Source organism: Stenella coeruleoalba (assembly GCF_951394435.1).
Source record: "Stenella coeruleoalba genome assembly, chromosome: 6".
Classification (NCBI taxonomy): Eukaryota; Metazoa; Chordata; class Mammalia; order Artiodactyla; family Delphinidae; genus Stenella; species Stenella coeruleoalba.
Window position 1 is genome coordinate 97,906,929 of NC_137151.1, and position 17,719 is coordinate 97,924,647.

At 42.8% G+C, this 17,719-nt stretch overlaps 1 protein-coding gene across 2 annotated transcripts in view; it reads left to right on the forward strand.

Moving 5' to 3' along the window:
• PARD3B (par-3 family cell polarity regulator beta) overlaps positions 1 to 17,149 on the forward strand; it is a 1,038,680-nt gene extending 1,021,531 nt beyond the window's left edge. For both annotated transcript variants that reach the window (XM_079924321.1, XM_079924322.1), the window contains one exon: positions 11,346 to 17,149. In XM_079924321.1, the coding sequence (XP_079780447.1) occupies positions 11,346 to 11,703 (358 nt within the window). In that variant the 3' untranslated portion in view covers positions 11,704 to 17,149. The remainder of the gene's footprint in view (positions 1 to 11,345) is intronic.
• The last annotated feature ends 570 nt before the right edge of the window (positions 17,150 to 17,719 follow it).

Here is a 17,719-nt window from a genome sequence, read left to right on the forward strand (position 1 = left end):
ATGAGAGCCCACTTTCTCCTTTCATTTCTCTACCCACCTACTATTTCCAGCTTCTGCATATATCTGACCCTCTAGGGGTGGGTTTTCTCTTTAAACTCTCTTGCGCAAATTCAGTATACATTTATGGAGCAACTTTGACGTGCAGAGCCCTGTGGTAAGCTCTGAGGAAGATCACTAGATACCTGAGACCCAGTTCCTTCCTTCAAGATGATGGTGCTCCAGCACAGTATATAACCAGCCTGAGGCAGGGAGACAGGCAGATGAGGTGAGAATGAACCACTGTGGTGAGTTCAGAGGAAAGAGATTTTCTTTGCAATTGTTGGGGGGATGGAGATGCAGGGGGAGGTGAGAGGATTCAAAGTTACTCGTGCTGCTTCTTCTATTCCAGGGGGCTCAGGCCCCTTCATCTATTACAGTTAAGTATAGCCACCTCATTCCTAGCTAAATATTTTGCCAGTGACTCGGTCCTTCTAATACTGAGCCCTTTTTCCGCAAGGATTATCTTAGCAAATGTAGAAGCATTCCTTCCTTCCTTCCATAAAATGAAGACTGGTGGTACCCAAGAGTTGCCTGTCTGACCCACTTAACCTCTGATTTACAGCCTCCTTTTTGTGTGATTAAAAATAGTGACATACTGAGACAGCAAAAAGAGGAAAATCTCATGTAAAGGAAGTGATCTTTATTGCTTCTTCACATGTCAGTGCCATGTCTAGGGCCATGTCTAGAGGAGACTGTGGGCTCAGGAAGTCGTTAGGCAGCCTGTCTGCGGATGGGTGGGCCTGTGTCCCCACCCAGTTAGTTGTCTGGCCTGAGACATGCCAGCACTGGTGCTTACAGGCTGTTGGGTGGGGCCAGGTCTTAGCCTGAAAGGTTAACCTTCGTTATTGCATGCATCTATGTGACTGGAAACTGTATGAGATAGTTCCGACAAACTTTCCAATCAAAATCTGAATCCTTTGGGCCTCCAGAAATGACCCTAATCAAAAATAAAATAGAAAAAAATAGTAAAAAGTGTGGGAAAGAAATAAGTGAATTTTTTGAAATATGGATATTTTCATGACAGCTTTCACAAGGAGTCATATTAAAGAAAGGAAATATAGGCTTGTGCTTCTTAAGTAAATATGGTTCCTGGGTGAGATTTTGAATTAAAAGTTTTTTTAAGAAAAATAACACCACATACAAATAAAAATTATGGGGTCGCATGAAAAATGAGGGGTCTTAAGGTGCTGATACATTTGCTATTTGGATCCCTGTTTTCATCAGAATCTTCAAAGAAGACTACCCCTGGATTTCTCAGGGTTGGCTCAAAACATGCAGCATTGCTCACTGTGATAAGCATTTCTTAGGCCCCAGAATGGGTTGGGTTTTGTGCTTTCCTACAAATACTAAATTTCACCCAATAAAGATACTATGAAAAGGGAAACTCAAGATTTTTTTTTAATATTTACTTATTTGGATGCATTGGGTCTTAGTTGCAGCATGCAGGATCTTAGTTGCGGCACATAGGCTCTTCATTGCATCCTGTGGGCTTCTCTCTAGTTGTGGCACACGGGCTCCCGAGAACACAGGCTCAGTAGTTGCAGTGTGCAGGCTTAGTTGCCCTGTGGCATGTGGGATATTAGTTCCCTGACCAGGGATCGAACCTTCGTCCCCTTCATTGGAAGGTGGATTCTTTAACCACTGGACCACCAGGGAAGTCCCGGAAACTCAAGATTAACAAAGATAAAATATCAGCTCCCTATTCCACTTCCTTTATCCTATCAAATTCCATAGTTAATGAGCTGGGCTTTTTTGTTTTCCTTGCTTAAAACTTGTTCTTTTGTTTGTTTTAACCTTTTTTAAATTTTATATTGGAGTATAGTTGATTAACAATGTTGTGTCAGTTTCAGGTGTACAGCAAAGTGATGATTCAGTTATACATATGCATGTATATATTCTTTTTCAAATTCTTTTCCCATTTAGGTTATTACAGAATATTGAGCAGAGTTCATTGTGTTATACAGTAGGTCCTTGTTGGTTATCTATTTTAAATACAATAGTGTGTATATGTCAATCCCAAACTCCCAATTTATCCCTCCCCCGATCTTCCCCCTTTGGTAACCGTTTGTTTTCTAAGTCTGTGAGTCTGTTTCAGTTTTGTAAATAAGTTCATTTGTATCATTTTTTTTTTTAGATTCTGCATATAAGTGATATCATATGATATCTGTCTTTCTCTGACTTCACTCAGTCTGACAATCTCTAGGTCCATCCGTGTTGCTGCAAGTGGCATTATTTCATTCTTCTTAATGGCTGAGTAATATTCTGTTACATATATGTACCACATCTTCTTTATCTGTTCCTCTGTCAATGGACATTTAGGTTGCTTCTATGTCTTGGCTATTGTAAACAGCGCTGCAATGAACACTGGGGTACATGTATCCTTTTGCACCATGGTTTTTTCCAGATATATGCCTAGGAGTGGAATTGCTGGATCATATGGTACCTTTTAGATTTTAAGGAACCTCTGTACTGTTCTGCATAGTGGCTGTACCAATTTACATTCCCACCAACAGTGTAGGAGGGTTCCCTTTTCACCACACCCTCTCCAGCATTTATTGTCTCTAGACTTTTTGATGATGGCCATTCTGACTGGTGTGAAGGGCTATCTCATTGTAGTTTTGATTTGCATTTCTCTAGTAATTAGCGATGTTGAGCACCTTTACATGTGCCTCTTGGTCATCTGTGTGTCTTCCGGAATGTCTATTTAGGTGTTCTGCCCATTTTTTGATTGGGTTGTTTGTTTTTTTAATATTGAGCTGCATGAGCTGTTCATATATTTTGGAGATTAATCCTTTGTCTGTTGATTCGTTTGCAAATATTTTCTCCCATTCTGAGGGTTGCTTTTGTCTTGTTTGTAGTTTCCTTTGTTTGCAAAAGCTATTAAGATTCATTAGGTCCCATTTGTTTATTTTTGTTTTTATTTCCATTCTCTAGTAGGTGGATCAAAGAAGATCTTGCTGTGATTTATGTCAAAGAGTGTTCTTCCTATGTTTTCCTCTAAGAGTTTTACAGTGTCCGGTCTTACATTTAGGTCTCTAATCCATTTTGAGTTTATTTTTGTGTATGGTGTTAGACAGTGTTCTAATTTCATTCTTTTACATGGAGCTGTCCAGTTTTCCCAGCACCACTTATTGAAGAGCCTGTCTTTTCTCCATTGTATATCCTTGCCTCCTCTGTCATAGATTAGTTGACCATAGGTGTGTGGGTTTATCTCTGGGCTTTCTATCCTGTTCCGTTGATCTATATTTCTGTTTTTGTGCCAGTACCATACTGTTTTGATTACTGTTGCTTTGTAATATAGTCTGAAGTCAGGGAGCCTGCTTCCTCCAGCTCCATTTTTCTTTCTCACGATTGCTTTGGCTATTTGGGGTCTTTGGTGTTTCCATACAAATTGTAAAACTTTTTGTTCTACTTCTGTGAAAAATGCCATTGGTAATTTGATAGGGATTGTATTGAATCTATAGATTGCTTTGGGTAGTATAGTCATTCTGATAATATTGATTTTTCTAATCAAGAACATGGTATAGCTTTCATCTGATCATGTCATGTTTGATCTCTTTCATCAGCATCTTATAGTTTTCAGAGTACAGGTCTTTTGCCTCCTTAGGTAGGTTTATTCCTAGGTGTTTTATTCTTTTTGATGTGATGGTAAGTGGGATTTTTTTCTTTAATTTCTCTTTCTGATCTTTTGTTGTTAATGTATAGGAATGCAACAGATTTCTGTGTATTAATTTTGTATCCTGCAACTTTACTGAATTTGTTTATGAGCTCTAGTAGTTTTCTGGTACCAACTTTAGGATTTTCTATGTATAGTATCTTGTCACCTGCAAACAGTGACAGTTTTACTTCTTTTCCAATTTGGATTCCTTTTATTTCTTTTTCTTCTCTGATTGATTGCTATGGCTAGGACTTCCAAAACTATGTTGAACAAAAGTGGCAAAAGTGGACATCCTTGTCTTTTTCCTGATCTTAGATGAAATGCTTTCAGATTTCACCATTGAGGATGATGTTAGCTATAGGTTTGTCATATATGGCCTTTATTATGTTGAGGTGTGTGCCACTTTCTGGAGAGTTTTCATCATAAATGGGTGTTGAATTTTGTCAAAAGATTTTTCTGTATCTACTGAGATCATCATATGGATTTTATTCTTCAATTTGTTAATATGGTGTAGCACACTGACTGATTTGTGCATACTGAAAGATCCTTGCATCCCTGGGATAAATCCCACTTGATCATGGTGCATAATCATTTTAATGTATTGCTGGATTCGGTTTGCTAGTACTTTGTTGAGGATTTTTGCATCTATATTCATCAGTGATACTGGCCTGTAAATCTGTGTGTGTGTGTGTGTGTGTGTGTGTGTGTGTGTGTGTGTGTGTGTGTGTGTGTGTGTGGTAGCTTTGTCTGGTTTTGATATCAGGGTGATGGTAGACTCATAGAATGAGTTTGAGAGTATTCATTCCTCTGTAATTTTTTGTAATAGTTTCAGAAGGATATGTGTTAACTCTTCTCTAAATGTTTGATAGAATTCACCTGTGAAGCCATATGGTCCGGACTTTTGTTCATTGGGAGTTTTTTTAATCACAGTTTTAATTTCATTACTTGTGGTTGGTCTGTTCATATTTTCTGTTTTTTCCTGGTTCAGTCTTGGAAGTTCGTACCTTTCTAAGAATTTGTCCATGTCTTCTAGGTTGTCCAGTTTATTGCCATATAGTTGCTTGTAGTAGTCTCTTATGATTCTTTTTATTTCAGTGGTGTCCGTTGTAACTTTTTTTAAATCTAAGTTTATCAATTTGAGCCCTCTCTCTTTTTTTCTTGATGCGTCTGGCTAAAGTTTTATCAATTTTGTTTATCTTTTCAAAGAACCAGCTTTTAGTTTCACTGATCTTTGCTACTGCTTTCTTTGTCTCTGTTTCATTTATTTCTGCTCTGGTCTCTATGATATTTTTTTTTCTGCTAACTTTGTGTTTTTTGTATGTTCTTCTTTCTCTAATTGTTTTAGATGTAAGGTTATATTCTTCATTTGGGATTTTTCTTGTCTCCTGAGGTAAGATTGTATTGCTATAAACTTCCCTCTTAGAACTGATTTTGCTGCATCCCATAGGTTTTGGAGAGTTGTGTTTTCATTTGTCTCTAGATATTTTTTTATTTCCTCTTTAATTCTTCAGTGATCCATTGGTAGGTTAGTAGCATATTGTTTAACCTCCACATGTTTGTGTTTTTTACAGTTTTTTTTTTCTTGTAGTTGATTTCTAATCTCATAGGGTTGTGGTCGGAAAAGATGCGTGATATGATTTCAACTTTCTGAAGTTTACCAAGGCTTGCTCTGTGGCCCAGCATGTGATCTACCCTGGCAGATGTTCCATGTGCACTTGAAAAGAATGTGTATTCTGCTGCTTTCAGATGGAATGCTCTATAAATATCAATTAAGCCTATCTGGTCCAATGTGTCATTTAAGGCCTGTGTTTCCTTACTGATTTTCTGTCTGGATGATCTGTCCATTGATGAAAGTAGGGTGTTAAAGTCCCTCACTATTATTGTGTTACCGTCAATTTCTCCTTTTATGGCTGTTGGCATTTGCCTTATATATTGAGGTGCTCCTATATTGGGTACATACATATGTATATTTGTTATATCTTCTTCTAGATGGATCCCTTGATCATTACATGGTGTCCTTTTTGTCTCTTGTAACAGTTTTTATTTTAAAGTCTATTTTGACTGATATGAGTATTGCCTCCAGCTTTCTTTTGATTTCCATTTGCATGGAATACCTTTTTCCATCCCCTCACTTTCAGTCTGTATATGTCCCTAGACCTGAAGTGGGTCTCTTGTAAACAGCATATATATGGGTCTTGTTTCTGTATCCATTCAGCCAGTCTGTGTTTTTTGGTTAGAGCATTTAATCCATTTACATTTAAGGTAATTATTGATATGTATGTTCTTATTGCCATTTTGTTAATTGTTTAGTATTTGTTTTTGTAGGTCTTTTTTCTTCTCTTCTTCTTTTGTTCTCTTCTCTTGTGACCTGATGACTAACTAACTTTAGTGTTGTGTTTTGATTCCTATTTCTTTTGTGTGTGTGTTTCTATTGTAGATTTTTGGTTTGCAGTTACCACGAGGTTTTGATATACCAGTCTGTATGTAAACAAGATTGTTTTTTAAGTAAGTTGCTGGTCTTTTAATATCAAATGATTTTTTTTAATTTTTTTTTTTTTTTTTTTTGGCTGTGTTGAGTCTTCATTCCTGTGCCTGGGCTTTTCTCTAGTTGCTGCGAGTAGGGGCTACTCTTTGTTGAGGTGCGCAGGCTACTCATTGTGGTGGCTTCTCCTGTTGTGGAGCACAGGCTCTAGGTGCACGAGCTTCAGTAGTTGTGGCATGTGTGCTCAGTAGTTGTGGTTCACAGGCTCTAGAGCACAGGCTCAGTAGTTGTGGCACATGGGCTTAGTTGCTCCGCAGCATGTGGGATCTTCTGGGACGAGGGATCAAACCCGTGTCCCCTGCACTGGCAGGCAGATTCTTAACCACTGTGCCACCAGGGAAGTCCCTGCATTTTCAATATCCTGTACCTTTACTGTGTGTTTGCTTTTCCTGGTGAGCTTTTCCATTCATAATTTTCTTATTTCTAGTTGTGGCCTTTTCTTTTCTGCCTAGAGAAGTTCCTTTAGCATTTGTTGCAAAGCTGGTCTGGTGGTGCTGCATTCTTCTAGCTTTTGCTTATCTGTAAAGTTTTTGATTTCTCCATCGAATCTGAATGAGAGCTTTGCTGGGTAGAGCATTCTTGGTTGTAGGTTCTTCCCTTCCATCACCTTAAATGTATCATGCCACTCCCTTCTGGCCTGCAGTTTCTGCTAAAAAGTCAGCTGATAGCCTTATGGGAATTCCTTTATATGTTATTTGTTGCTTTTCCCTTGTTGCTTTTAATATTTTTTTTTTTAATTTTTGTCAATTTTATTACTATGTGTCACAGCATGTTCTTCCTTGGGTTTATTCTGCCTGGGACTCTCTTGCTTCCTGCACTTGGGTGACTGTTTCCTTTCCCATGTTAGGGAAGTTTTCAGCTATTATCTCTTCAAATATTTTCTCATGTCCTTTCTCTCTTCTCCTTCCGGGACCCCTAGAATGCAAATGTTAGTGCATTTAATGTTGTCCCAGAGGTCTCTTAGACTGTCCTCATTTCTTTTCATTCTTTTTTCTTTATTCTGTCCTGCAGCACTGATTTCCACCATTCTGTCTTCCAGGTAACTTATCTGTTCTGCCTCAGTTATTCTGCTATTGATTCCTTCTAGTGTGTTTTTCTTTTCAGTTATTGTATTGTTCATCTCTGTTCTTTAGTTCTTCTAGGTCTTTGTTAAACATTTCTTGTATCTTCTTGATCTGTGCCTCCGTTCTTTTTCCTAGGTCTTGGATCATGTTTACTGTCATTACTCTGAATTGTTTTTTGGGTAGGTTGCCTATCTCCACTTCACGTAGTTGTTCTACTGGGGTTTTATCTTGTACCTTCATCTGGGACATATTCCTCTGCCATCTCATTTTGTCTAACTTTCTGCAACTGCAATTTCTGTTCCACAGGCTGCAGGGTTGTAGTTCTCCTTGCTTCTGCTGTCTGCCCCCTGGTGGATGAGGTTGGTCCAGGGGCTGGTGCAGGCTTCCTGGTGTGAGGAACTGGTGCCTGCCCCATTGGTGGGTGGAGCTGGGTCTTGTCCCTCTGGTTGGCAGGGCCTTGTCAAGAGGTGTGTTTAGCTGGCAGTTGTGTGCTCAGGAAGACTTTAAGCAGCCTGTCTGTTGATATGTGGGGCTGTGTTCCCACCCTTTTGGTTGTTTGGCCTGAGGCGTCTCTGCACTAGAGCCTACAGGCTGTTAGGTGGGGCCAGGTCTTGATGGGAAAATGGTGGCCTCCAGGCCAGCTCATGCCAATGAGTACTCCCCAGGACTACAGCTGCCGTGTGTTTGTCCCCAGAGTGAGCCACAGCTGACCCTGCCTCTGCAGGAGACCCTCCAATACCAGCAGATAGGTCTGGCCCAGGCTCTTATGCTGTCACTGCTTTTTTTCCCTGTGACCTGGTGCACACGAGAGCTTGTGTCTGCCCTCCAAGAGTGGGGTTTCTGTTTCCCCTAGTCCTATGGAATTCCTGTGATCAAACCCCGCTGGCCTTCAAAGCCAGATCCTTGGGGGCTCCTCCTCCCATTGCCAGACCCACAGGCTGGGGAGCCTGATGTGGGGCTCAGAACTTTCACTCCTGTGGGAGAACTTCTGCAATATAATTATTTTCCAGTTTGTGGGTCGCCCACCTGGCGGGTATGGGATTTGATTTTATCGCAATTACGCCCCTCCTACCATCTTGTCATGTCGTCTTTGTCTTTGGATATACGATATGGTTTTTGGGAGGTTCCAGCATTTTTTTGTTGATGGTTGTTAGGCAGTTAGTTGTGATTTTTGTGTTTTCATAAGATGAGGTGATCTCACGTCCTTCTACTCTGCCATCTTGTCTCAACTTGCCTAAAAATTGTTCTTTTAAATATGTGTGTGTGCGTGTGCACACAATAGTCACAAGCACTTGGAAGTTCTATTAAAAGTCAATGCTCAATTTTGAGCAAAAAGTTATTATAAACAATAGCAACTCCCTCCCCTGCACCAAAGAAAGAAAAATGCTTCTAGCACTCTTTCTTTGAACCTTAAAGAGTGTTTTCATAGGCCAGCTCATTGTTTTCCTTCTCTCTGAAAAATTAGAAATGATAACTGTTTTGATGAGTTCTACAGAAAAAGACAGTTTCCATGATTTCATTTCTTGACAAAGAACAGGTGCCTCACTTGGTTTCTGCCACATGTAAGCAAATTCCCAGACGTAAAACTTCCCCTCAGGGGAAGCAATGTGGGTCCACAGAACTATCTTGAGTTCTGCCCCCTCTTCCCCTGGCCGTGTGAGGTGGCCGACTAGTAGGGGGAGGCGTGGGAGAAGAGCCTTGACCATCCCCATGCACACGCAGCCTGCACGGTGGCTGTGGCCATCAGGGTGGCTTCCGCCCTGTCACTGCTTCATCTGGCTAGTCTGTCCACGAAAAAAACCAAGGCCTGCCTGTCTTTTGTAATATTCTGTTTTAAAAGAGAGAAATCTCCAGGGAGAGAACAGGACCCTAAAAGTCCAAGGCCTGGAATTCCTTCTTTCTCTCTTTCCATTTTAAACAGGAAACATTCATGCTAAGAGGGTCCAGAGGGAGTGTTGGTTGTATGTTCATTTTAAGGCAGATAATGTTTGTGTGTTGCAAATGTCAGTGATTTATCCCAAGGGCTTAAAATGAGTGCAGAAAAACCACATGTTTCACTTCATGCAGAGAAATATCATCAGTAGATTTTGAGAGAAAACACAGGTTAAGGATTTTTTTTAAGTGTTTTGAAAATCTTTAACGTGAACCAAAAGGAAATAGAAATGAGCACGGTGGGAGAGGGAGGAAGCTTAAAATATTATACGATAAAAGGTATAATGAATGCTGGAAGTTTTCTAAAGAAAAAATAACATTCTAAAGGAAAGGGAAGATGAAATCCCCGCCCTTTATTTCCCAGGGCTGGAGTGACAGATTAGACATTTGTGCTCTATTTGTCATGGGCAATTTAAAATAGAGCAAAGCAAACTGCACTGAGTAATCGCAGTTGACGCCATAATAACTTGTACGCAAACAATTTAATTTTTTTATCTGAAAACACTAACTAAATTAACCCAGGCTCAAGGATCTATCTTTCGTTATTATACACAGCCAAATTAAGACATAAAAAAGTAGAGAGAGAATTCTATTGTTCATCCCTATGAATGTGTTCACATGCTGCTTTCCACATGGACCCAAGCTTGGAGCTTGTCAAATAATCCTGATTTGGGGAACTTACTTACAGAGCTGTTTTCACATCAAACTCTGCAGATTACAGGGTGATTGTGACCCTCATTGACGGTGCCCGTATTCTTCCAGCCCTGCCATTTCTTTCACGTGTTCTACCAGGTTGTACTCTGACATTGGAGAGCTTTTCATTAATTATTATTGTTGCTGTTTTCCTCTAAAAAGGAATAATAAAAAGAGGAATGGTAGAAAGTGGGAAGGATCTGGGCATGGTAGTAGTGAATATGTGCACAGAAGGTTTATGGGATTTTAAGAGCTGCAAACAGAACTCATCTGTTTAACCCCAGGCTAGGTAAGATGCACTCATCTGTACCTTGTTTAGAGACCTATTGCTTCTGTTACCACAAATGGATCCGAAGATGCTTGTTGTCTTAGCAGAGAGGTCCAGACAGGGTCGCTTTCCGTTAGTGTTTATTCTTGCCCTTTACCTTCTGTGTGCCTACTCATTACACAGCACAACTTACAGCTGGTTTGTCTTTTCCTAATCATCTGCTACCGGCTGGGTGGTACTTATTGACTTTGCAGTAGAAGTGCTTTATATCAAAGTTCTGGGTGGGTAAGTCCAGGCTCTAGGTTGGGACTCTCTCTAGGAACTGTAGAAAGAGGAGGGCACACTAATCCACACGGGGACGTAACAGAAGCCAACCAGAGTTAGACCAAGACTGTGACTCATGTAAAGAGCACCCCACAGACCTAGGAGAGAAGTGAATGCAATCCCTGGGAAATTTATGACTCCAAATAATGTGTGCATTTCTTTTTTTTTTTTTTTGCGGTACGCGGGCCTCTCACTGTTGCGGCCTCTCCCGTTGCGGAGCACAGGCTCCGGACGTGCAGGCTCAGCGGCCATGGCTCACGGGCCCAGCCGCTCCGCGGCACGTGGGATCTTCCCGGACCGGGGCACGAACCCGCATCCCCTGCATCGGCAGGCGGACTCTCAACCACTGCGCCACCAGGGAAGCCCTAATGTGTGCATTTCTACCACCATGTTTATGTCAGGCTTCAGGGAGGTGGAAAGGAGAGGGGGCAAATGATCCCAGCTTTAATAGAGCCAAACTAAGCCTTGTTTAGGGAACTAGCTTGTTTACTATAATAAGGCCAACATATACACAAGACAGAATTCTGTTTCTCCCTCAGGCACCAATCAGTCCTGACTGACACGCTGGCTCCATGGGGTCAAGGAGCCACGCTCCCCAGCATGTGGCTTTCTCCTTGTGTCTAATATGGCCACTCCAGGGGCCGACAAAAAGGAGGGAAGAGAAGAAGAGTGTCCCTTGTTTCTTTTAAGGGCGCACATCACGTCTGTTCACATCCCACTGGCCAGATCCAGTCTGTGGCCAAACTACATGGGAGGCTAAGGAATGTGGTCATCATCTGGGCAGCTGGCTTTGTAGTCATTGATATGTGTCTGTTCTCTTTCCAGGGGAGGACCAGCGGATCCTGTAGACTATCTGACAGCAGCACCTCGAGGGCTCTACAAGGAAAGGGAGCTTCCATATTACCCAGGGGCTCATCCTGTGCACCCGCCCAAAGGGAGCTACCCCCGCCCCCCAGATCTGAGGATCACAGATCTCCGGTATCCCCAGTACTATCCGCCCCCGCCAGCCCCCCAGCACAAAGGACCCTTCCGACAAGATGTCCCACCTTCCCCTCCTCAGCACCACAGAGTACCAGCCTACCCAGAAATGGGCAGACCAGTGCCCCGAGGGGGCAGCCCAGATCAGTACCCCTATCGAATGCAGGATCCCCGGCAGAAGAACCCCATGACCGCAGCCGTGTAGCTGAACGCCACCAAGCTCAGCCCAGCCCAGAACGGAAGACATCCAACATCACCTTTGTTCTTCCTACACCTTAAGGCCGCCTTCCTGTTAAGAATTCTCCATGGTACAGATTAGGTTTTTCTCGCTGAGGCTGCAACACTTGACTGCTAGTCAGAGAGAAAGAAGGGGACAGGAGTTTGGGGAGGGAAATCAGAAGGAAGAGGAAGGATGGGTCCATAAAAAAAATACTGCCTGAAATACTTTTAGAATTGTTCAGTTCACTGAGAGTGACAACTGAACAGGCAGATAACAATGGAGCTCTACAACATGGTGCCTCCCTGGAGCACAGACATGCCCCCACAGCACTGGCATCACGGAGGGCAGACTCTGCCCGGGATCGTCATCCGTTCAGAGACTAGCTTCAGCCACCTGATTAGAGCTGTTACGTCTGTGAAGAGTGGTTGCCAATGTGGGTGTCCTGAGTGAGTGGTTTTTACACTGAAAAAACAACAGCGGGCAAACATGACGAGTGATCTCCTTGAAATGTTTTATACCTAGAGGAAGGCTGCATTTCTTTATTTGTAGAATTTCTCAGGTTCTCAGTTCCACTCACTTGGTATAAGCATGTCACGTTTCCTTGCTTTTAGTGTAAAAGTAAGATGTGAATGCAGTCCTGGTGTCCTGGGAGAATGTACAAAGCTAGCAGAGCTTCCAGAAGAAATATATGCCTAGCATCAAGGCAATCAGGTTAAGAGGCTGACATTCCTGTGGTCCTCACCTTCCTTCCTCCCACGTCCCAGGCACGACAGCATGGAGATGTCTGGTTTCCGAGGCATCCCCAAATCTCCTGCCTATAATTATTGTAAGTGGGGCCTCTATTTTAAGGCTCCCACTTGAGAGTTAAGATGTACTCGGGAAAAAGAGGGCCCACTGGTTAGTATGCACAGGAAGCGGTGCTCTGAGATGCCAATTCCAGACCCAGTGCCAAACAGCGCCATATGCACCCGGCGTCAGGGAGGGGCTGACTGTGCTCTTTGGGAATGATAACCGGCAGGTGGTAGACAGTGGTGACTGACTGACTGTGTGTGTGTGTGTGTGTGTGTGTGTGTGTCTGTCTGTCTGTGTGTCTGTGTGTCTGTGTGTGTGTGTGTGAGAAAGTGTGTGATTACCAGTATGGAGAATGGAAAATAAAAACGGAAAGTTTGATGAGGAAGGGAATAAAAAGGAAAAAAGCCAGAAAACAGAAGGGAAGGGAGAAGAAGCATAAAACTAAATCATTCTATATCTGCTATATTATTTCATTAACAGAAGTCAGGGCAAGACCAAGGCCAAGGTCTCCAGTTGGGAAAAGAAGGTCTTATGGCTTCGAAAAGCTGAAAGCCCACCCTCCGGAATCCATGGCAATTTTTTTAGAGCTTTGCAGCTATATTCTACTTATTTCAACACAGAACCTCTAAAACCTACAACCTAACCCAAATAAGAACATAAGAGAAAACTGAGAAACAGCAAAGCCTGGGAGCAGCAACTCGAATTGTCCAGTGACTCCTGCAGTACTTTAAACCTTTTTACATTCCTTCCTCATTCCCTCCCACAAAAAGTCTCGAGTTCAATTTAGACACATTTTGGCCAAGATTAGGATACCTCTGACTGCTAGGATTTAATAAATTATAGTATTATTGAATATATAGATTATCTATCCAGCCCAGTTTAGTCTTTTAATTTAAAATAGAGTTCTGTTACCAAGAATGATGCAACTGGTGGGTTTAGACTTAACTAGTGTTATTTACTGAACTTTAAGAGGTATCATTTTCTAAACTACCATTTACTTATGGCCCTCTTGAAAATAGACTGTCCAGTTGTTTGTGGCCCTCTATCATCTGTCTTATGCCAGGCACCTTTAGATCGTTCGCAATTTGTGCAGAGGTTGAAGATTGGGCCCTGCTCACCTAGAGCTGGAGTGCGGGTGAGCTGTAGGGTTTCCCAGCCAACATGCTGCAAGCTGCCTTCCCCTCAAGCTACATAAACCTTCAAGAAGACAATGATAAGATGAGGGAAGTGTGATGTATTTTGAAGCATTAAAAATCAGCTCTTTAGGATGTTCCATAATTTAACCAAATTCCTGTAGACTAGTGGACATAGCCAAGCCAGAAGCTTCCTCCTGGATTAAGGCCAAGGTCCCACAAGGGGCAGTGGTATAAGGTGAGACGCTCTGTGTGTGCTGGAGGAGTGACCCTTGTAGGAAGAATGCCTGTATTTTCACCACGTGGCCACCCTGCGAGCATATCTCCTGCACTCAGACTCGGGGAAAGCTGCTGCAAGCATGGTTTTGTGCTGTACACACAGGTAATAAAACAGTTGCTAATCCTGAGGGGCAGCTAAGGATGTGAAGGTACTATGAAAACAGATGAAGAAAAGATTATAGCAGTTCTCTTTTCTTGCTTGAGGTAGAACACACGCCCCATTAGACCCTACCCAAAAGGAGCTAGCATTACGTGTGCGACAGTCTTCATCAAGCCAACTGACAAGTAAGAACAGCTTGAATGTAAGCTTTATAAATGCCTGTGAACCAGCCCTCCAACTGTCACCACCCAGAGGTTATGGAACTCTTTCCCAGTATTTAGGAGAACAGGTTGTTTAGAGCATTTAGAAGACCAGGCTATAATCAGTAGGTGCCCGGTAGCAGGAAATAGTTCCTGGGTTATTTATGGCCTTGGAAAAACTCAATCAGGTGTCTCCTTGTAGCTCGGAATGCTAATAGACGCCCCCCAGGAAAAGGTGGCACAGCGAGCTTGGCGAGCTACAAACCCATCAACGTACACCCACCCGGCTCCTCGCCTGACCACTGGGTCATCCAGGCCTTGAAACGATGTACTGGCCTCAAGTAACTAGTTATTTTCAGGAGCTCTGTTTGTGTCCCTTTTTGCAGGCATAGAGAGAGAAAAGGGAGCAGACCACCGAAAAATTTTAGATGCAGGCAAATTCAGTCCTCTGCAAGGGAGTGAAACACAACATCTCACTAACCCATTGCGTCACTGGTCTGTGGCATATCACTCTTGGTATAATATTGCTTCCCTGTGGTATCACACCACTGGATGAAAGGCAAGCTCAAAGTCAGGAGTATTTTCTTAAATCATGATTGACAACAAAACGGGGGGAAAAAATTACTGTGAAGCTCCTTATTCTTAGATTTTTAGATCTACATGCGTTAACCTCACAGTACAGCACAGAGCAGAGATCTTATGATCAAGAGCACGTGCAGAGCCACAGACCCACCGTCACCCTGAGGAGGAAGCTCTGTGCACACCAACCGAGAGAGGAGATGTGAGACTTCACTGGAGCTTTGTTTTTGCCACCGGTAACAAAATTAAAACATGATTCATTATTCCTTCCAAAGATGTAGGAACTTCTCGAGTGAAATCTATCTCCTGAAGGAAATCCACCTGACAACTTTTGGAGTTGCCATGCATAGGGCTGGTATACACAGTGGTCAAGACTTTAAAGAGTGTTCATTCCCTAACCTGTATCCACAGCGTTCATTTTCTTTGGAGGAACACCTTAGCATTTCAGAGGGATATAGAGATCTGGAGAGTTTGGTGTGGACAGCAATATGTGTCTCTAAAATTTTCATTGGCATTAAACTCTGAAATCCACAATGAATGGCCTTCAAATTGGTGCTAAATTGGGTAGACACCCTACTGCTTCGAGTCCAGGAGCGACAGAAAGTCCAGATTTAGCGCAATTAGGCAGGAGGGAGTTGGAGTCAGAAACAGCCCGCGACAGTATTTCTCTGCACTCCCGGTTCACGCCGACTTAAGTGGAAATGATGCCACAATGAGACCAGAAAAAGGAGTCTCCATAAGATATCGCTACAAAGTCACCTTTCTGATAAAAAGGAAAATGAAAGTTAGATATCTAAAATAAGCCTAGAATCTCATATGAAGCTACAACTTCTAAGGGAAACTCTCCCTCATATCCTTAAATCGTAATAGAATCCCACACAGCCTGGCTTTTAAAGGTGGGCTTCGCCATCAACCCAGAGTGGAGCGCGAACTAACCCCCACGACTGTCTCCTGACTCAGCTCTTTCAGACAGTGTTATGTTCCATCCACGCTGACTGCAGTGCTATTTACTACTGGAACATAAAAACAAAACCTGCTGTTTATACAGTCACTTTTTCTAGGGTTTTCCTGTGCTTATATGATACCAAGTCTGTTCGTAAGTTCTGAAGATAAATTATGTGAAATCATATTTTGGCGTAGGGGGTGGAGAATGAATTCTTTACAGACTTTTTAGGATGATCCCATTTTTACCACAGAAAGATTTTGGATATTGTTATATATGAATATATAAATTTTTCTTGTTTATTTTGCATCAAAATAAAGCTTTATTCAGTCAGTAAAAGTCAAATCTTGGTTTTTACCCACCACCGGCTTGTTTTAGGGTTTGACGAATGAATAGGTAGGGAGGTGTGGCCCTGCTCACCCTCGAATAGCAACCTCACAGGGCAGAGGACACAGGGAAAGAGCATCCGTCACATGCTGGGCTCCCCCAAAAGCAGATGCCGAGATGGGAATGAACAAGCGGGATGTTTATTTGGGAGTGCACTTGGGTTCAGTTCACATAGAAGGCAGGGGAAGAAGACAGGATGGGGCCGAGAGGGAAAGACTGAGCTGCCATGTGCTCCCAACTTGGGCTCAGCCAACTCCACAGGGAGACCTGGAGCTGCAGTGGCCCCACAGAGTCATCCCAAGTGGGGACAAGGGAGATGGGCCTTTATCCCACTATCTTGGTCAGGGGATACGGGCTACTTCTGGAAGTAGGGGAGACCCAGAACCAGGCAGTTTTCTTCAGGTGAGGCAATTCCCAAAAGGGCTGACAGCTGGGGTCATCTTGGGGCGATATTCACAGCAGCTGAGAAAATAGCTCTTCGTTCCTGAAGTGGGACCTGGGCAGTGCCTCACAGCACCCACAAATGCATCCAACACTGCCGACCCCTCTCTCCTGTTAGAAGCACTCTTACCTTGTCTAAAGGAACAGGATTCTAGGTTGGTTTTCCTTGAGACCATCCCTATGGTTCGCAAGCAACTTCACTGGCTTCTCAGCCCTGTCCACACTCTCCAAGTTCATCCACAGCCTTTTAGCTACCACCCTGGACTGCTCTGCTCACAATTTCCAGCTCTGATCTCTCTCCTGAGTACATGCATTTCCACTTTCCTACTGGACATCCCCACTGGGACTTTCCATAAGCCCTTTGCACACAACATCTCCAAACTGAACACAAGCTTTCTCCAAAGAAACCTGCTTCTCATGACTCTATGCTGGCCAATCGCACCACCATGTTCACGGTTACAAACCAGAAATCTGGAAATAATCCTTGACTTTCCATTTATAACCCTGCTCCTTCCCCACAACCATATCCATCTAAAGAAATGGAAGGCCAGCAATTCCATCCTGCAATTCTATCAAATACGTCCATGATTGCTGACATCCTACCATCACCTTAGTTCAGTGCCATCACCTCTCACCCACCCTCCTCAGTAACCTTCTACGTGATCTGCCTCTTACTGTGCTTCCTTCTGACCCGCTCTGTACTGTACACACCCCACCGCCTTTGGTAAATAAAATTGTACTGGAACACATACACACTGCTCCACTGATATATTGTCGAGTACCCTTTCACTCTACAGTCTCAACCTCTGCTCTATACTGCCAGGGGGACTCTTCTGAAATGGACAGCTTACCATGTTACTCTTCTGGAGGCAACATGATCTTGCTGAAAGAACACTGGCTTTTGAAAACAGGCAGACCTGGATCTAAAATTAGGTTCAGCCACTAACTAGCTACATAACCTGGGGTAAAATATTTCTCTCTCTAGGCCTTAGTTTTACCATTTGTGAAATGAAACTCCTATACATCTTATGGGATTGTTTTAAGAATTAACTCACATGACAAACATAGGAGCTCTGGAGCGAGTTTGCACCAGCTCCCAGGAGCCAGTTGTCTCCATCTCTTCCCAACTCTGTGTTCAGTGATGTCA